Source organism: Saccopteryx bilineata, chromosome 11 (assembly GCF_036850765.1).
Source record: "Saccopteryx bilineata isolate mSacBil1 chromosome 11, mSacBil1_pri_phased_curated, whole genome shotgun sequence".
NCBI lineage: Eukaryota > Metazoa > Chordata > Mammalia > Chiroptera > Emballonuridae > Saccopteryx > Saccopteryx bilineata.
Genome location: NC_089500.1, coordinates 67,666,327 through 67,684,259, shown reverse-complemented (window position 1 = coordinate 67,684,259; position 17,933 = coordinate 67,666,327). Strand labels below are relative to the sequence as shown.

The 17,933-nt window shown below is 44.2% G+C and overlaps 1 protein-coding gene across 3 annotated transcripts in view; it reads right to left on the bottom strand.

The window, feature by feature from the left end:
* Window positions 1-17,933, bottom strand: part of PHTF1 (putative homeodomain transcription factor 1) — a 48,646-nt gene that overhangs the window by 4,067 nt on the left and 26,646 nt on the right. For all 3 annotated transcript variants that reach the window (XM_066246886.1, XM_066246887.1, XM_066246888.1), the window contains 10 exons: window positions 15,349-15,505; window positions 13,446-13,580; window positions 12,119-12,275; window positions 11,077-11,250; window positions 10,876-10,965; window positions 8,679-8,900; window positions 5,565-5,693; window positions 4,892-5,164; window positions 3,597-3,728; window positions 2,963-3,049 (listed from right to left, as the gene is read on the bottom strand). In XM_066246886.1, coding sequence (XP_066102983.1) covers window positions 2,963-3,049; window positions 3,597-3,728; window positions 4,892-5,164; window positions 5,565-5,693; window positions 8,679-8,900; window positions 10,876-10,965; window positions 11,077-11,250; window positions 12,119-12,275; window positions 13,446-13,580; window positions 15,349-15,505 — 1,556 coding nt within the window. The remainder of the gene's footprint in view (window positions 1-2,962; window positions 3,050-3,596; window positions 3,729-4,891; window positions 5,165-5,564; window positions 5,694-8,678; window positions 8,901-10,875; window positions 10,966-11,076; window positions 11,251-12,118; window positions 12,276-13,445; window positions 13,581-15,348; window positions 15,506-17,933) is intronic.

Here is a 17,933-nt window from a genome sequence, read left to right as displayed (position 1 = left end):
TGTTGATTCAAAAGTAAAAAAATCTACTCAAGTAAGCCCAAAGTAAAATGCAATTTATTGAAAATATACAGAGAATGTTATCAGACAGCAGATGTCGGCCTTCTGAGGAACAGGAAGCCACCGCAGGGGCCCCTACCCCGGGGCCGTCAGACTGCCCTCTCTGCTCCTCGCAGAGGATTCCCCTGCCCAGCAAGACGCCTGTATTCTGCTCCTCGGACTGAGACCTGTCCCAGCCTTGGTCTGTCACAGCATCCTGCTAGCTCCCCTGATCCCTACTGACCCTTCTTCTCCAAAGTCTACCTCTGATATCTCCGACTTTTCAATTCCAATTGCCAAAAGAGAGACTATGCTCGGCTTAGTCGCGGTCAAGTGTTCACCCCCGGCAATTAGTTATGACTAGAGGAGGAAGGAAGCACCTGGCAGCAGCCCAGGCGACCTCTTCAGTCGGTGACATCTATGGCTGCAGAGCAATTGTAACTAACCCACAAACCACAGCCAAACCGCTATGAACCAGATGCAAAGAAAAAAAAAATTTTTTTTAACGAGAAGAGGGGAGGCAGAGAGATAAGACTCCTGCAAGCGCCCCGACCAGGATCCCCCCTCAAGCCCACTGGGGGTGACAATCTGCCCAGCTGGGGCCACGCTTGCAACCAAGCCATTCCAATGCCTGAGGCAGAGGCTCCACAAAGCCATCCTCAGGGCCTGAGGCCGACTCTCTTGAACCAATTGAGCCACAGCTGCAGGCAAGGAACACAGGTGGGGAGGGGTGAGAAGCAGATGGTCACTTCTCCTGTGTATCCTGACCAGGAATCAAACCCAGGGCTTCCACATGCCAGGCTGATGCCCGCCCTACCATTGAGCCAACTGTCTGTCCAGGGCCAAGAAAAACTCTTAAAACCAACCAAAGCAAATTATTTTTAAAAGAGTGGCCATAGAGTAACAACTGACTTCTCAAGATAAAATAAAGAAATCGGAAGGCAATAGAATCCTACAAATGCTGAAGGTAGCTGGCAACCTAGAAATCTATATCCAATGACAATATCCTTCAAACACAAAAGGTGACAAAAGACATTTTCACACAAAAACTGAGAGAATTCATCACCAGCAATCCTTCAAGCAGAAGGAAAATAATCCAGAGAAAAACATAGAAACACAAGAACTAATGAAAAGCAATGAGAAGGGTAAATATGTAGGTAAATATAAATAAATACTTAACTATAAAAAAAAGTTAATAATTACATCTTGAGGGTAAGAAACATGTAAAATTTAAATGCAGAACACCAATGACACAAAGTGCTAATGGAAGATTCACTACAACTGGCCAGATGCTGGACAGTGAGACCACCCTCTAGAGCAGGGGTCCCCAAACTTTTTACACAGAGGGCCAGTTCACTGTCCCTCAGACCGTTGGAGGGCCGCCACATACAGTGCTCCTCTCACTGACCACCAATGAAAGAGGTGGTGCTTCCGGAAGTGTGGTGGGGGGCCGGATAAATGGCCTCAGGGGGCTGCATGCGGCCCACGGGCCATAGTTTGGGGACGCCTGCTCTAGAGAGTCAAAGGACTGAAAAACACTCAGTGTGTTCTCTGACCACAGAAGAATTAAGTTTAAACTCAATAAATGGGAAAGTACAAGATAAGCCTGAAACTTCATAAAATGAAGAAAACACAGAAGTGAAAAAAATAAAAAGTGATACAGGGACATGTCAAAAGGACGCAGGCAGGGTCTCCCACTGCCCAAATCTGGGACAATTTAGGCATCAAGGTGAAAACAGTAACAGATTACAATCCACTGGATAAAAATAAGAATAAATGAGTACATAATCTAATAAAGGAATGAATAAATAAATCAGTGGGAAAAAAAGGTCATATCTACCTTAGAGTGACAACTAATAAATATAGAAGAAATGATGGAGTTAGACTATCTCTACTTGCCACCATCATGGTATGATAACTTTATCATCAGTCAGAAACTACCAACTAAAATTAGAGTGATCTTGGAGTCTTTTTTTTTTTTTTTTTTTTTTTTTTTTTTTTCTGAAGCTGGAAACAGGGAGAGACAGTCAGACAGACTCCCGCATGCGCCCGACCGGGATCCACCCGGCACGCCCACCAGGGGCGACGCTCTGCCCACCAGGGGGCGATGCTCTGCCCATCCTGGGCGTCGCCATGTTGCGACCAGAGCCACTCTAGCGCCTGGGGCAGAGGCCACAGAACCATCCCCAGCGCCCGGGCCATCTTTGCTCCAATGGAGCCTTGGCTGCGGAAGGGGAAGAGAGAGACAGAGAGGGAAAGCGCAGCGGAGGGGTGGAGAAGCAAATGGGCGCTTCTCCTGTGTGCCCTGGCCGGGAATCGAACCCGGGTCCTCCGCACGCTAGGCCGACGCTCTACCGCTGAGCCAACCGGCCAGGGCTGATCTTGGAGTCTTAAAGGACTTAAAATTATCTTTATTCTCATTGGAAAAGTTATGGAAATTAACAAATATTCAAAAGAGCAAAAGAAATTTAGACACATTAAAAATATATGTATTGGGCTCTGGCCAGTTTGCTCAGTGGTAGAGCGTCGGCCTGGTGTGGAGTCCTGGGTTCGATTCCTGGCCAGGGCACACAGGAGAAGCGCCCATCTGCTTCTTCACCCCTCCCCCTCTCCTTCCTCTCTGTCTCTCTCTTCCCCTCCCACAGCCAAGGCTCCATTGGAGCAAGGTTGGCCCGGGCGCTGAGGATGACTCCATGGCCTCTGCCTCAGGCACTAGAATGGCCCTGGTTGCAACAGAGCAACGCCCCTGGTGGGCAGAGCATCGCCCCCTGGTGGGCATGCCGAGTGGATCCTGGTCGGGCACATGCGGGAGTCTGACTGCCTCCCCGTTTCCAACTTCAGAAAAATACAAAAAAAAAAATATATATATATATATATATATGCATTTACATGCAGCGAAGCGGTCCACAGTCGATATGAAACTTACCTGGGCACAACAAATGAAAGCAATCGAGAGCGTCAGCAAGAAGACTGAAGACACAACCACGTCCACTGAGCGCTGCGGACCCCGCCTCTGTGGAGCGAGACACGCGGGGTCGTGTGTGAGGTGAACGTTACAGACAGCAACAGGCCCACATCAGGAACACTCTCAACTTTACTACCTTCTTTTTTCCGGGGCCTTTTCTTTCTTTCATTTTTATGGTCTCTCTCCATTAATGGTAAAATAAACATTTATAAGATGTTTCTGACATAGGATTTTAACACCTTCAACTTTCAGCACTGAAATCCATGCTGTTCCAAACTAAGGGCATGTTTGATTCACTGACTTTTTCGGCTGGAATATGTCCCCAAAAAAGTCAGAAAAAGATGCAATATTCTATTTATCACTCTGCTCTAGGAATTTAAATTTCCTTTTCCCTTTCTAATCTCCTATTTACTTGCCGCCACCACTTGCAGATGTATCCCTTCCAACCCGGGTGTCCAGGTCTTCCCGCCGACACAGTCCGCCCCGTACACAGAACTACCTCGCCCACTGCGCCTCGCTCTGCTGCCGGAAATCCAATGAGCATGTTTTCTGCATATTCGTGCCTACAATCCCTCACTAAGCATATAAAACTCACCTTTAGAAAGGATCGCAGTGATAACCATATCTTAATGTTCTCCACCTTTTTAAGTCTGAAATGAGGTATTTCATATTTTCTAGCTTTCCTGGCAGAAGTAATATGGCTGAAGAGTTTTGCAAATAAAAATCTCTAGAAGAGGTTAAAAAAAATCACAAAGTGAAATGAACATTTGTGTCTGTGTATTTATATAATTGTAACCAATATTGCCAGCAAATAAAAATTGTTGAAAGGATGAAATCCTAATCAGTGATCACTACACAACAGGCAGTGAGAAATCCGGTTACCAGTTCGCTATCCTGTTGCTTCCAAAGCACAGGACATAGTAGTACACTTCTTCACAGTACGGGACCCTGTTAACATTTTCAAAGAGTCTTCTTTGGAGACCTTTGTGAATCCCCCATTTCAAAAACAAGTGTTAATACAGAAGTCTGGTTTACTCCCAAATTACATTTCCATTCAAAATCACATTTTTTTTTTGCACATATCAATATATTAAGTCCTCAATCCCTAACTCTTATCAAATTTCAATACTTTTAATTCTCCTTTGGCCACTTCGCACAGAATCGCTTCACTCTGGGAATCACTACACGTGCTGTGGATGTGCAGTAACCAGCAGAGGCACACTCGGCACAGGTGCTAAGCACCCAGCGAGGCTCACTCCCTGGCCAAGTCACTCACTCTTACTCCAGGGCTCAGCAAAATCTCAGACTGTAAGAAATCACTGTGAATAATCAATATCGCAAATGTTAAACTCACAACCACCAGAAGTCCACTTATCCATCCTTCATTGCCCACATTAACATTTGGAAAAAGAACAAATCAGGAAAACAAAAATAATTCAATGATGCATCGTATATAAAAGCAGAGGTAAGAAATTTTAATTTTCTGGCTTTGGCCAGTAGGCTCAGTGGTAGAGCGTCGGCCTGGCATGTGGAAGTCCTGGGTTCGATTTCCAGCCAGGGAACCCAGGAGAAGCGCCCATCTGCTTCTCCATCCCTCCCCCTTTCTTTTCTTTTCTCTCTCTCTCTCTCTCTTTCTCTCTCCCCCCCCCTCCTCCCCAAATTCCCTTCCACAGCCATGGCTCATTTGAGCAAGCTGGCCCTGGGCACTGAGGATGGCTCCATGACCTCGCCTCAGGCACTAAAATAGCTCAGCTGCAACCACCCCAGATGGGCAGATCACTGCCCCATAGGGATCTTGCTAGGTGGAACCCAGTTGAGGCACATGTGGAAGTCTGTCTCTCTGCCTCCCTGCCTCTCAATAATAAAACGAAATTTTAATTTTCTACCAACCTGTTTATACGTTCTCTCTGCCACACACATCATGAAAAAAAAAATCCACGTAAGACACAATCGTTCAAAAAAATTAATTATAGACAAAATAATAATGGGTGTAACAGGTGGTGCCCCACAGAAGAGAGTCAAGATCTCCTCGGCTGAAATGGACTTCAGCTGGTCAAGGTTCTTCTCATGGAAAAGTCGATGTAAAAAAGGAAAAAATGCCAATCCGAGGGTGACGACATTTCCCAGCATCTGGTAACCTACTCCTTGCTGATACGTGTTAACCTGGGAATTCAAAATGTCCGCCATTATTAGATAGCTGGATGGAGTTATATACAGTACTTATCAAATACTACTTAGATGATTAAACACTAAATCTGCACATCTAAAAGAAATAAAGTAGAAATGTATGGATTTATCACTTAGATCTTTATTAAAAATTAGATTTGCAGGAGATGACGAACATCTGTAGAGCCCACCTGAAAAGTGACCATGCTCAGAGAGAACTTATTTTAACAACAATAAATACCACCCCTAAAGACTCTGGCTACAAAATTAAAAATATAGAAATTTGTGTTTCAAAAGCAGAGTCAGTATTTTGATCACTAAATCGGCTCTATAAAATAGCTGGTGGTCACTAAACAGGTATTTCAAAAAATCCAAAACCCAACAATGATTGTCTTACCCTGCTCATGATGATGCCGCTTATTTCTAACACGGACATATCCGTCTTTTTGCACTCATTTCCTTCCCAGATTATTGCACTAACCCGATCAGAGGCAGGGCTTGTGTTCTGAAGCCAGAATAAGTGGTTCTGAGAAGAAAAACAAAGCAATTTCCATCACTGCTTTCTCCCCTGCATGAGATGCTTTCCCCTAGGTCCGGCTCCCAGGCTCTCGGCCAATGCTCAGCCTCTTCCTTCTCTTCTCTCCCTCACAAAGCTCATCACTCCAATTACCACCTCAGCGAGGCTCCTTTCCGGTCCTCTCTTCTCTACTAAGCCATTTCCTACTTGAGAGAAGCTCAACATCTTCTCCAGTGACAGGGCTCCGTCATCCTCGAGGCCGCTTCCCTCTCTAAACTACAGAAGCGAGGGTAAGCTTCGGGCGATTACCAGATGTCAAGGAGGAAAGTCCTTCTAGAGTAACACAAGTCTCCTGGGGTGGTAGGAAGTCAGTTATGAGAGGTGCTGAACAGGCCTTAGATGTCACCTGAGTAATGGGGATTAAGCCTTTCTCCGGTCCAGCCAGGACGCAGGAAGGCACAGCAAGCTTCCGAAGAGAAGTCGCACTGAAAACAAGCCCGCTGTCTGCCACAACAGGTCTCTGCATCCCGATATGGGACAACCAGCTCAAGTGTATTTCACAACATGGTTCTCTCTGGTCACAAGCCTCATGTGGACCTTTTCTGAAATTAAAAACCGTATCATCTACATCAAACAAACTGGCATCTAAGTATAGGCTACATTTTTAGTGTCCTCTACTTATTTCCCATTTAATGATTTTATCCCAAACTGGAATATAACTTTCTAATAAAGGGCCATATCGTATGCTCTTTCTACCACAATGCTTAGCATAATACTGATGAGCATTTACTGACTTGGTCACTGAGGTGGATAAAAAAAATACTAAGCACTTACTATATAACATGCATTATGGACACAATGGTGAACAAAACAGATGTGGTCCTTGACATGAGAGAGGAGTGGACACAGGAGAAGGGAAAGGGGAGTCAGCGATGAGACTGCATCAGAACAAATAAAGGACCGGAAGCGAATAATCCCAAAGGACAAAAAGCTAAGAACTCTAAGGGGAGTAGCATCAGGGCTGACACCTCCTTCTGGCTCAGTGTAGAAAGTGAATGAAGGGGAGCACCCCTAGGGAAGCTGCCCATTGTGATGACCAGAGGGGTGGACCCAAGAGGACAGCCACAACTGATATCCAGTACAGTTAAGAGAAGGTGATGGCCAATTAGAAACATGCTGAAGAGGGTGAGGTCATGAAGGACCCACGGTTTCTGCCTTGGGTGGTCAGTGGTGGCACTGGGAAGTATGGGGACTAAACGAAGAACAAGTCAGGTGTGAGGACTGGGACATAATGAATTCCATTGGACACGGTGAGTGTGTCTTACCTAAGTGTTCTCACATACGCCTTAAAACAATACTGTAAATCTCAAAAGTGCAAAGGAAGTTAAGGTAATCATACCGTGCATAACTACTGAGGGCTAATGTAATCCAGATGAATCATCAGATGAATGTAAACAATACTTAGATTCAGACTTTGATAGCAAAATTAAAGAAAGAAGCTTAGAACTTTAATAAGAAAATGCATGTTATTTCTGGTTAGTTTTTAAAAATTGTATACATTTAATGAGGCAGAAATTTTTTCATAAAAATATCTTAGAATCAAGAACATTCAATAACAAATGTATATCCCTCATCCACTATTTGTAAGTCATTGTGGAAATATTTAGCCTAAAGAACAAAAAACTAAAAAGAATTATGGCCACTGTCAATAAACACTAAAAAGTTGATATGAGAACATTTCTTAACCGTTCATTCTATCTCCCCAGCAGTGAGTGAAACAAGCTAATGAAATCATCACTGCAGCTCAGCGGTGTTTAAGCAAAGACTTGATCGATCGTCAGATGGAGATATAAATAGTAATGCTAACATTTACTGGGTGCGTACCCTTTGCCAGGCACTGTGCTAAGCATTTTATATTACCCTCATTAGATATGCCACAACATTCCTAAGAAGTAGAGACTGTTATTACCGAGGGATGAATGGTAAAATGATTTCTACAGGTGTAGAATGATTCCTACATTGGTTGCAAGGTTAAAATATCTCCTAAAGAATCTCCAGTTCTAGCCTATCTGATTTTATGATATAATATAAAACCTAAAATTAAATAATCGACTGGTTTTATACATTGCTAGAGAAGCAGTGCCATTTCCTAGTAATTCAGATACAATACTATGAGGGATCTACAATATAAAATGAGGCTGATGTACCAAACAACCCTACTCATATAAAATGAGCATTAAAGATCCTTCTAATGAACTAAGGTGCCACAATAAAGAATTGAGGCTTCTCATCTCTCTCCCTTCCTGCCTGTCTGTCCCTCTCTGTCAAAAAGAAAAAAAAAAGGCCCTGGCCAGTTGGCTCAGTGGTAGAGCATCAGCCTGGCGTGCGGAAGTCCCAGGTTTGATTCCCGGCCAGGGCACAAAGGAGAGGCCGATTCCCGGCCAGGGCACAAAGGAGAGGCGCCCATCTGCTTCTCCACCCCTTCCCTTCTCCTTCCTCTCTGTCTCTCTCTTCCCTTCCCGCAGCGAGGCTCCATTGGAGCAAAGATGTCCCGGGCGCTGAGGATGGCTCCATGGCCTCTGCCTCAGGTGCTAGACTGGCTCTGGTTGCAACAGAGCGACGCCCCGGATGGGCAGAGCATCACCCCCTGGTGGGCATGCCGCTGGATCCCGGTCGGGTGCATGCGGGAGTCTGTCTAACTGCCTCCCCGTTTCCAGCTTCAGAAAAATACAAAAAAAAAAAAAAAAAAAGATCATTCTAAGGAAAATGAGAAAAAAATATTATGAAGAAAACTTTAGGTCAGGGCAACTCTAGAGTACTTCCTCTGAATTCTAACCCCACACCTGTGCTCGATTTCCTCAGTTTTTAATTACAGCACCTACCTTAGAGGGTTATTATAAAGTTCCATGAGATAACACAATGCCCAGGGCAGAGGAAGTACACGCTGTATTAGCACAATGCATATTAGCTATTATGACCACCGCCTTTACAGACCTGCTGAAAGACATCCTCTTTCGGGTCCCGCTTGGTCCCTGAGTGAACGGTATTCACATGGGCCGCCTCACTGTCGCTGGTGGCCGATGACCTGCACTCGGGGCCGTGCAGCAGGTCATCCCATAACATGTCCTCCGTCTCCGAGTCATGACGGGTGCTTTCCGAGTCCCTTCTTGACATGTTGAGGCTTCGAGAGCTGCCGCTCACTCCAGATCTTGAGCCCTTTAAAGAAAAACGAAAATATCTTTTTCATTCATTTTTAGAAACAATTATATATCTGAAATAAAATTAAGACAAGTTATATACGGCGATGGCTGGCAAGCTTTCATGTGTCCATTACCGGGATTCATTTGTTCACAAGGCTCCACATAACAATAATACATTTAACACTTGGTCGTTAAACTCTGATGACTCTCTAACAAGCAGGAATATAAAATGCCTCCCTCAGGATCACTTTGTAAGTTATATGAATGTCTATTCCCTATGCTGTACCCCTGAAACGAACATAATGTTGAAAGTAAACTGTAATTGAAAATTCTTAATTTTCCTCGTCAAAAAAAGAGAATATATCAGCATGTATAAATGATCGATAGACAGACAGACAAAAAGGGTTCCCTCTAAAAAGTTGTTGCCAAGTCGGGGGACCATCCAACTCAGGTGTCTGGAATGGAGCAGCTCCTGCAGGCCCCCCAGAGGACCTGCGCGGAGGCAGGTGAGACACACCCAGTTTCCCCTCTCTAAATACTCGAGCGTGACCAGGGAGCTAGTCCTGTCCAGGGCCCACAGCGACAAGGCCGGGCCGTGCAGCCCTCCTGCCTCACAGCAGACATGAAAGGTCCTGCATGACCCCGCCAGCCTGGTCAGTGAAACAGAGCCACACCACCTCTGCTCAAACACCCCCAGACCACTCCCAGTGTCCAACATGCCCATGGGCTTTTTTTTTTTTTTTTTGTATTTTTCTGAAGTTGGAAACGGGGGAGACAGTCAGACAGACTCCCTCATGCGCCTGACCGGGATCCACCCGGCACGCCCACCAGGGGGCGATGCTCTGCCCATCTGGGGTGTCGCTCTGTTGCAACCAGAGCCATTCTAGCCCCTGAGGCAGAGGCCACAGAACCATCCTCAGCTCCCGGGCCATCTTTGCTCCAATGGAGCCTTGGCTGTGAGAAGGGAAGAAAGAGACAGAGAGGAAGGAGAGGGGGAAGGGTGGAGAAGCAGATGGGTGCTTCTCCTGTGTGCCCTGGCCGGGGATCGAACCTGGGACTCCCGCACGCCAGGCCGATGCTCTACCACTGAGCCAACCGGCCAGGGCCTTTTTTTTTTTTTTTTACAGAGACAGAGAGAGGGATAGACAGGGACAGACAGGAACAGAGAGATGAGAAGTATCAATCATTAGTTTTTCATTGCGCATTGCAACCCCTTAGTTGTTCATTGATTGCTTTCTCATATGTGCCTTGACCATGGGCCTTCAGCAGACTGAGTAACCCCTTGCTCGAGCCAGCGACCTTGGGTCCAAGCTGGTGAGCTTTTGCTCAAACCAGATGAGCCTGCGCTCAAGCTGGTGACCTTGGGGTCTTGAACCTGGGTCCTCTGCATCCCAGTCCAACGCTCTATCCACTGCACTACCGCCTGGTCAGGCCATGTCCATGGGCTTCCTGGCAGGATTTCCTACTCCCATCTCTCAGGGGGGCCTTTCCCAAAAACCTGTCCTCATCAGATTTAAACGCCACATTTCAAGCAAGTTTCTCATGATCTGAGGACTGAGTAACGTTTCTGATCACTGCCTATGATACTTGTAAGATTAGGTCAAAATGCGGGGCACTGAAGGGTAAGGGGGCAACGTATACCGTGATGGAAGAGGCTCTGACGTTGGGTGGTGGGCACACAATGCAATACACAGATCACGCAGCACAGACATTTACCCTTGAAACCTATAGGACCTTATTATCAATGTCACCCCAATAAATTTAATTTTAAAAATAAAATAAAAAGGGAAATAAATAAAAAAAGATTAGGTCAAAATGAAAAATGATCATTCTTTCTGGGGGCGAGCTGTTAGATAGGTGGGCAGGCAGCTGGAGGCAGGAGGGGCAGGCGAATGGAAACACCACTTCGGGACAAGCAGCTGAAAAGGAACGGACGAAGGTATGCCACCTGAGGAGGCTCCTGGAACAGCGCTCGCTCTGAGGACCCCTACCTGACAGAAGGCTGCCGATTCAAACTCCGACTCGGCCAGACTGTCGGAATCCCGCACCACGTGACACCACTTGGTAGTGGTTTTCGTTACCTGCCAAAGATCAAGCCAATGAACAAACAGAAAAACCTGATAAACACTGTGTAATTATTCAATGATTTACAAGTTAATGCCCAGACTTTTATTAACTAAAACAAAAATCACCTGAGAGTTTATATGCCTTGAAAGTATCGATTTTCTATTTTTGACTTCACAGCCATTGTCACTCGAGGCCCCTTCCACGCTCCGACGTAGTATCATCATCTGTGTCCGTGCTTCACGGTCCTCCTCACTGGACAGGTCGTCGGACATCCCGTTCCCCACACGCCCGCCGGTCTCCTGCAGAGAGGACAGCAATTCCTTCACAGGGGACAGCCCAAAATACTCTCCAGTAAGCAAAACCGAAAAGCGTGTGAAAGAAGCAGTGCGAGTCCACTAAACCCAGACTGAACAAGCCTACACAGCTCCTGATCTCAATAACAAAAAGTAATGAACTGAAACTAACTAGCCTAAATAATGAGGCAATGTTAAACCTAACAGTAAGAAGCACAGGCGTGAGCCCAACTCTTAAGTCGGAATCACAAGCCTTGTACCCGCTGGCAAGTGAGTGTTCTTCCGGGGCTCAGTGTCCCCACCTAAAAGCAATGAGAATAGAAGCACCGGGTCACAGATTCGTTGAAAAGAACGGACGAGTTACTACATGTAAAGACTTCGAATAGTGCCCCACTGTAGCAATGACTCCAAAATATTAGCTATTTTTGCCATTATAAAATACCACAGTTTAATAGGTGAGAAAATTTTTTCAAGACTATAAAGGAGAAGTGTGGTTCGTTTTAGACCCGGAGCACAACGCCTCTCCCTAAACCTAGAAAACCATTCCCCAAACCTCACCCTGTTCCCGCCGCCTCTGTGGCCTATGGCACAGCCGCCTCCTCTCCTGTCCAGGAAATCTACCAGCCCTGCTGCCAAGGACGGACCAGCAGCAGACGCCTAACAACGTCTAGTCCTAGACACTGGAAGAGTAAGTTACAGTCTTTGTGTGAGAGCCTCCCTTTCCTGTCCTGTGGATTTACAAGTCACTTATTCGCTAAGACAAGTTATATAAGGATATCAGCACCTACTGCAGATCTTTAACAGGGTCTAAGAACAGGGAGATTTGACAGGGGAAAGAAACATTTTGTTACATTTACACCCATTGAAACCTTACCTTGCGGCACTTTTCTCCATCTGAAACCTTGGCTTTCTCTGTCTGCCAGAGTTTCATCTCTGGCCGACACTGTCTCTTCTTAATAATGGGACGCAGATAACTTGTGTCATTGTCGGTTTCCGTCCCTTTGTTACATATTAATTTTACACTTTTAACCCTATTTTTTAAAAAGGAAAAATGATTACTGACTAGTGTTCAGAAATTAGCACCTTCCATGAAATCCTTTTCTTCCCAGGAGTACAACACATTACTCTGGAACTCCAGAAAATTCAGAAATCCCATTTTTTAGACCTCTCGCTTGCTAAAGGCAAAGAAAGACAGAATACAGCTATCTCTAGTCTCCAAGACTCAGGTCAGTGAACTGTACTCTGCAGTTTTGCAAGGAAGCAGGTTCGCAGGCTTCTCCACTTTCCCCCCATACACAATGCCAGCCCTGCCCGCTGTCCCCTGTTGCGCCCTGTGTAGCATGCCCTCCCCTCTCCTGTCCCTCCAAGCCTGACCACTTTCTGCCCCTGCATGATGCCTGCTGACCGCTTCAAGCTCCGTCCTCACTCCATCTGCCGGCTGCACAGCCTGAAGCCAGCACGCAATCAGTCATTTATCATATTTTCACAGTGCTGTGATTGCATCCCGCCTGCTACTTGCTAATTAGACGGTAAAATCACTGAGAACAGGGATGCCCAGCGCCCAGAACAACGTTCAGTGCGAAGAACTCACACATTTCAACTGAAGCGTGTAAACATATCTTTGGAAAAATGTGAACACACTTCATCTTCAAAAAAGTAACTGTGAAAAAACTTTATTTTTGAGTCACACTCATTAACACATGACAGACACGTCCTTGAGTCACATTGACGCTGTCACAGCCTGGGGATCCTGTAGGGGGGGGTGTCTTGGATCCACGTCCCTTTCTGTCCCTCGGCCCATCAATACCCACCTCCCGTCCCACCTCCCATTTCTAAGGCGTTATCAGATTTTACACCAAAAATACCTCATCTTTGTCAAATCCTTCTTTCTCTCATGATGATGGCTCACATAGGTTAAGATATTTACCCTTTCAGAATACTTAATTTCTATAATCGTGTGGCCTAAAAAATCATTAAAGATCAACCAGAATGAAACATTTATGGTTGATTACTAGACTTACAGGTAACATGACAGTGGAAATGTGATAAGTAAGCAACTCATTCTAGAGCCACTAAAAAAATCTCACTGCAGTGATTATACGCTTACACTAGGTATTCCTATGGCCTAATCAGTTTGTGTAGTATGTAAACACTAATGTGAATACGAAGTCAAGTAAAAATTCCAGTGGAAGACTTCCTACCTGTTGCCAAAGAGAGTCCCCCAAATGCCACTCAGAAAGGGTACAGGTTCCACAGGTTCCACTCCTCTGACTTTATCAGAGGAATGGTTTCCATTTTCTCGGCTCCCGTCACCATTCACAGTTTTTCGTAATTTTCTACAAAAAACAAATATTTCAACGACTTCAGATTATTCAAGACTTTTTCTATTTCTACCCCAAATATACTCTCCAGAAATTTATACTAACAGACTACCACCTGAAATTAAGTAAACTTCATATAATGAGGATCAATTTGCAGGAATATTTCTGATACCAAACCAAAGGCCTGCGCTGTCCTCCTGGCCAGTCATTACAGAACTAGACTGCTACTCAAAAGCAGTCCTAGGAGCAAACTCTCCACATATGTGACTCGGAGTCTTTTCAGGCACCAGTAGCAGAAGGAACAATTCCTTGAAATACAAATGTCAGAATTCTACCTATTTGGTACATTTCATTAGGAGAACATAAAATAATAGCAATTGATCACTTAGTATTGATATCCTACACAGTGAAAAGAGAGAGGCAGCTTTAACAGCGGGCACACCGAGCACACACCCTGGGCCCCGACTTCTGAAGGGCCCCGCAAACCCCAACTTTACACTATTTTCTAGATACTATGGTTTCATATGTGCAATTTTAACATTAACAGTACATAATATTTTTTATTTATTTAAAATATGGTTAAATATGTATTTTTATTTTCTGTCTCTTTTTTTTTTAAGGGCCCAATATTTTCTTCTGAACCTGAGGCCTCAACTGACCTTAATCCACCTCTGTTAAAAGATCTATCCTCTAAATACCACCTAAACACAGCACAACCCTAACTCCCTTGGCAAGCATTAGTTGAACTGAATTTTCAAGGAATCCTCTCTTGGGGGAACAAAAGTTTGTTTTGTAAATAATACTAAAAAATAAGACTAAATATGTTGAAATTCATTGTACCAAATGAAAAAAAAAAGTCTTATTTAGTAACTGTTTAGGAAAACAAAAATCTATAAATATTCTGAGGAATAATACCACATACACCTAAGAAAACTTTAACAATTTCAAAACCCATACATAGTATATAACCAATAACAATATGACATGAATTCAATGCATGGAGAAGTCAAATCAATCTTTTTAAAAGTTTAGAACACTTAGAAAATCCATTCTTATGCAGTACTAAAAAAAGGTAAAGCCTGACCGGGCGGTGGTGCAGTGGATAGTGTGTCGCACTGGGACCCAGGTTCAAAACCCCAAGGTCACTGGCTGGAGTGTGGGCTCATCTGGTTTGAGCGCAGCTCACCAGCGTCAACTCAAGGTCACTGGCTTGAGCAAGGGGTCACTTGCTCTGCTATAGCCCCACCCTGGTCAAGGCACATATGAGAAAGCAATCAATGAACAACTAAGGTGCCGCAACGAAGAATTGATGCTTCTCATCTCTCTCCCCTCCCATCTGTCTGTCCCTATCTGTCCCTCTCTCTGTCTCTGTTACACACACAAAAAAGAAAAAAGGTAAAAGTTTTAGTAGCACTAACCCAATATACAGTAGTAAGATCCTTGTTTATAGTGAACGTTCACCAAAGTTTGATTAACACTGAATTTTGAAGAATACTTTTTCCAAGTCATTATTTGATACATTTCAATAAAGAATAGTGTAAAACTAGTATAAGAATCTCCTTTTCAGCAACTAAATGACAAAATCACCTGGGATTAAAAGTTCATGACAAGGTTTCCTAGAATCAGGGAGAAAAGTGAAAACCAAAGCATTCTTTCTTTTTTTGCCAAAAGATAAAAAATACATGCAAGTTGCATTTTTTTTATTGCTTTAATCACAGATTTTTCAATATCTGCACTGCGTCTCCCAGAAAACACGCTGTTCCAAGTGTGAGTCCCACCTCACCTCCTCCTCCGGTTTCCGTTGTTCCCTGACGGCCTTGTTATCTGAGTGGACACGATTTGACAGTGGACAGTTCCCATGAGTAACATAAGGCACAAGGGTCCAAGGACTTCGCTTACATTCACAATAGGCATCATAAAATACAACACGAGTGCTATAACTGAACACAAGAGTTTCAAAATGTAAAACATTATGGTCATCTTTAAAACCAATTCTAGTAATTATAATTATACAGATTAATTCTATAAAAATTGATTGCTTTAAAAAGTACACAAGTAAACCACATTGATTCCTATAATCCTTTCTACCTGCACATTAGCTGAGTAAAACCCTGGAGTCCTTCCTGGAGGTGTGACATCCTAGGAACAACCATACACACTGATGTGCAGAATATGTATGTAGTCCAGAAACAGAGCACAGGGTACATGAACATCTAATATATGTTCTATAATTATTCTCAACATGAAAGAATCTTCTGTAACAAACATGTGGGAAAATATTTAACTTTCTCTTTACAGGTGGCCAAAGAAATGCACATCAAAGGAGCAAAATTACTATTTTCTCTATATCAAATTATGTAACAATTTTTAAAATTGTAATAAAGCTGGTAAGACTATGGTAAAACAAGCATTCTCGTCTACTATTTTCTAAAAGAACTGTGTCTCCAGCAATTTCATTATACAGGGTGAGGAAAAGCAGGTTTACAGTTGTTCGTATGGAAAATAAGACAATATTAATAAATAACACAAGAATAAACTGTGCTTCACGTCCTCGCATGCAAACTTACTTTGGCCCCGCCCTGTATGTACTGAAATCCTTAAAATGTTGACACTCTTTGGTCTGCTAATTCTGTTTCAGAGAATAAATGCTAAAGAAATAATATAAAATATGGAAAATTATGTTCATGACGGCATCAAGAGAAAACAAACAATCTAAATGCTCTAATTTGGAAACAGTTACATAAAGTACGGATCTATAAAATTGTATATAATGGAATATTAAGCAACTATAAAAAAAGGTGTTTATAATAGTCTATCATATGGATTTATAATAAAGACATTAAAATGAGTTTTAAATGATGGTTTGCCCTTATAGTGGAATATTATACAGCCATTAAAATGATAGTTAGGAAGACTTCATTACCATTAAATAAAATTTAAAATTCAGTTCCTTATTCGCACTAACCACATCTTGAAGACTCAGAAGCCACATGTGGCTAATAGTCACCATATTGGGCAATGCAGATAGAACATTTCCATCACCACAGGAATTCTATTGGATAGCACTGTCACTTTAAACTTGTAGTCCTGTCCAGGTAGCTCAGTTGGTTAGAGTATTTTCCCAATATGCCAAGGTTGTGGGTTTGATCCCCAGTCAGGGCATCAAAAAATTTTTTTAATTAAACCTATACATTTGTAAATTCATAGATTTTTCAGTTTATACTTTAAACAATTCAAAACAACAATATAAACAAAACAAAAATCACCTGAATCCTCACACCCAACCAAACCCTCACACTATTGTTCTAATCCATGTCTTTTTGCACAGGCGTGACCAGCGTATACTGCCCACCTTCAGAAAGCATTCCTGGCAGGCAATGGCGGTAGAGTGGTCAAGAGGATACTCTGGGTCCCTGCACATGGTGTGAAAAGATGAGTGAGGTGGAACAGAGCAGTTAAAATGGACTCCTATGGCAGTGTGTGGGGAATACCAGCACCGTTTGGAAAGTATATGGAGGGATGGCCTCTCTCTGAAACTTTCATCTTGCATCTGAGCTGGGAACTTAAAGATGAGAAAAGAGTCAGCCATGTATAAAAGACTTAAGAGAGAAAAGCTCTGTGTGAGGAATAGAACTAACGCCACTACGCCCAGAGCCAGCAAGGAGGAGAGTGACAAGACATGACATGTGAGAGTTCAGCAGGGAACAGATTACATAGGGCACTGCAAGCCATGGTAAGGAGTTTGGAATGTTATTCTACAGAAAATGGGAGCCCGGCCCTGGCTGGCTGGCTCAGTGGTAGAGCGTCAGCCTGGCGTGCAAAGGTCCTGGGTTCGATTCCCGGCCAGGGCACACAGGAGAAGCGCCCATCTGCTTCTCCACCCCTCCCCCTCTCCTTCCTCTCTATCTTTTCCCCTCCCACAGCTGAGGCTCCATTGGAGCAAAGATGGCCCGGGCGCTAGGGATGGCTCCTTGGCCTCTGCCCCAGGCGCTAGAGTGGCTCTGGTCGCAACAGAGTGACGCCCTGGAGGGGCAGAGCATCGCCCCCTGGTGGGCAGAGCATCACCCCTGGTGGGCGTGCCGGGTGGATCCCGGTCGGGCACATGTGGGAGTCTGTCTGACTGTTTCTCCCCGTTTCCAGCTTCAGAAAAATACAAAAAAAAAACAAACAGAAAATGGGAGCCCAAGCTGGTTGGCTCAGTGGCAGAGCATCAACTAGCGTGTGGAAGTCCCGAGTTCAATTTCTGGACAGGGCATACAGGAGAGGCAACCACATGCTTCTCCTCCGCCCCCTTCCCCCTTCTCTCTCTCTCTCTCTCTCTCTCTCTCTCTCTCTCTCTTCCCCTCCTGTAGCCATGGATCAATTGAT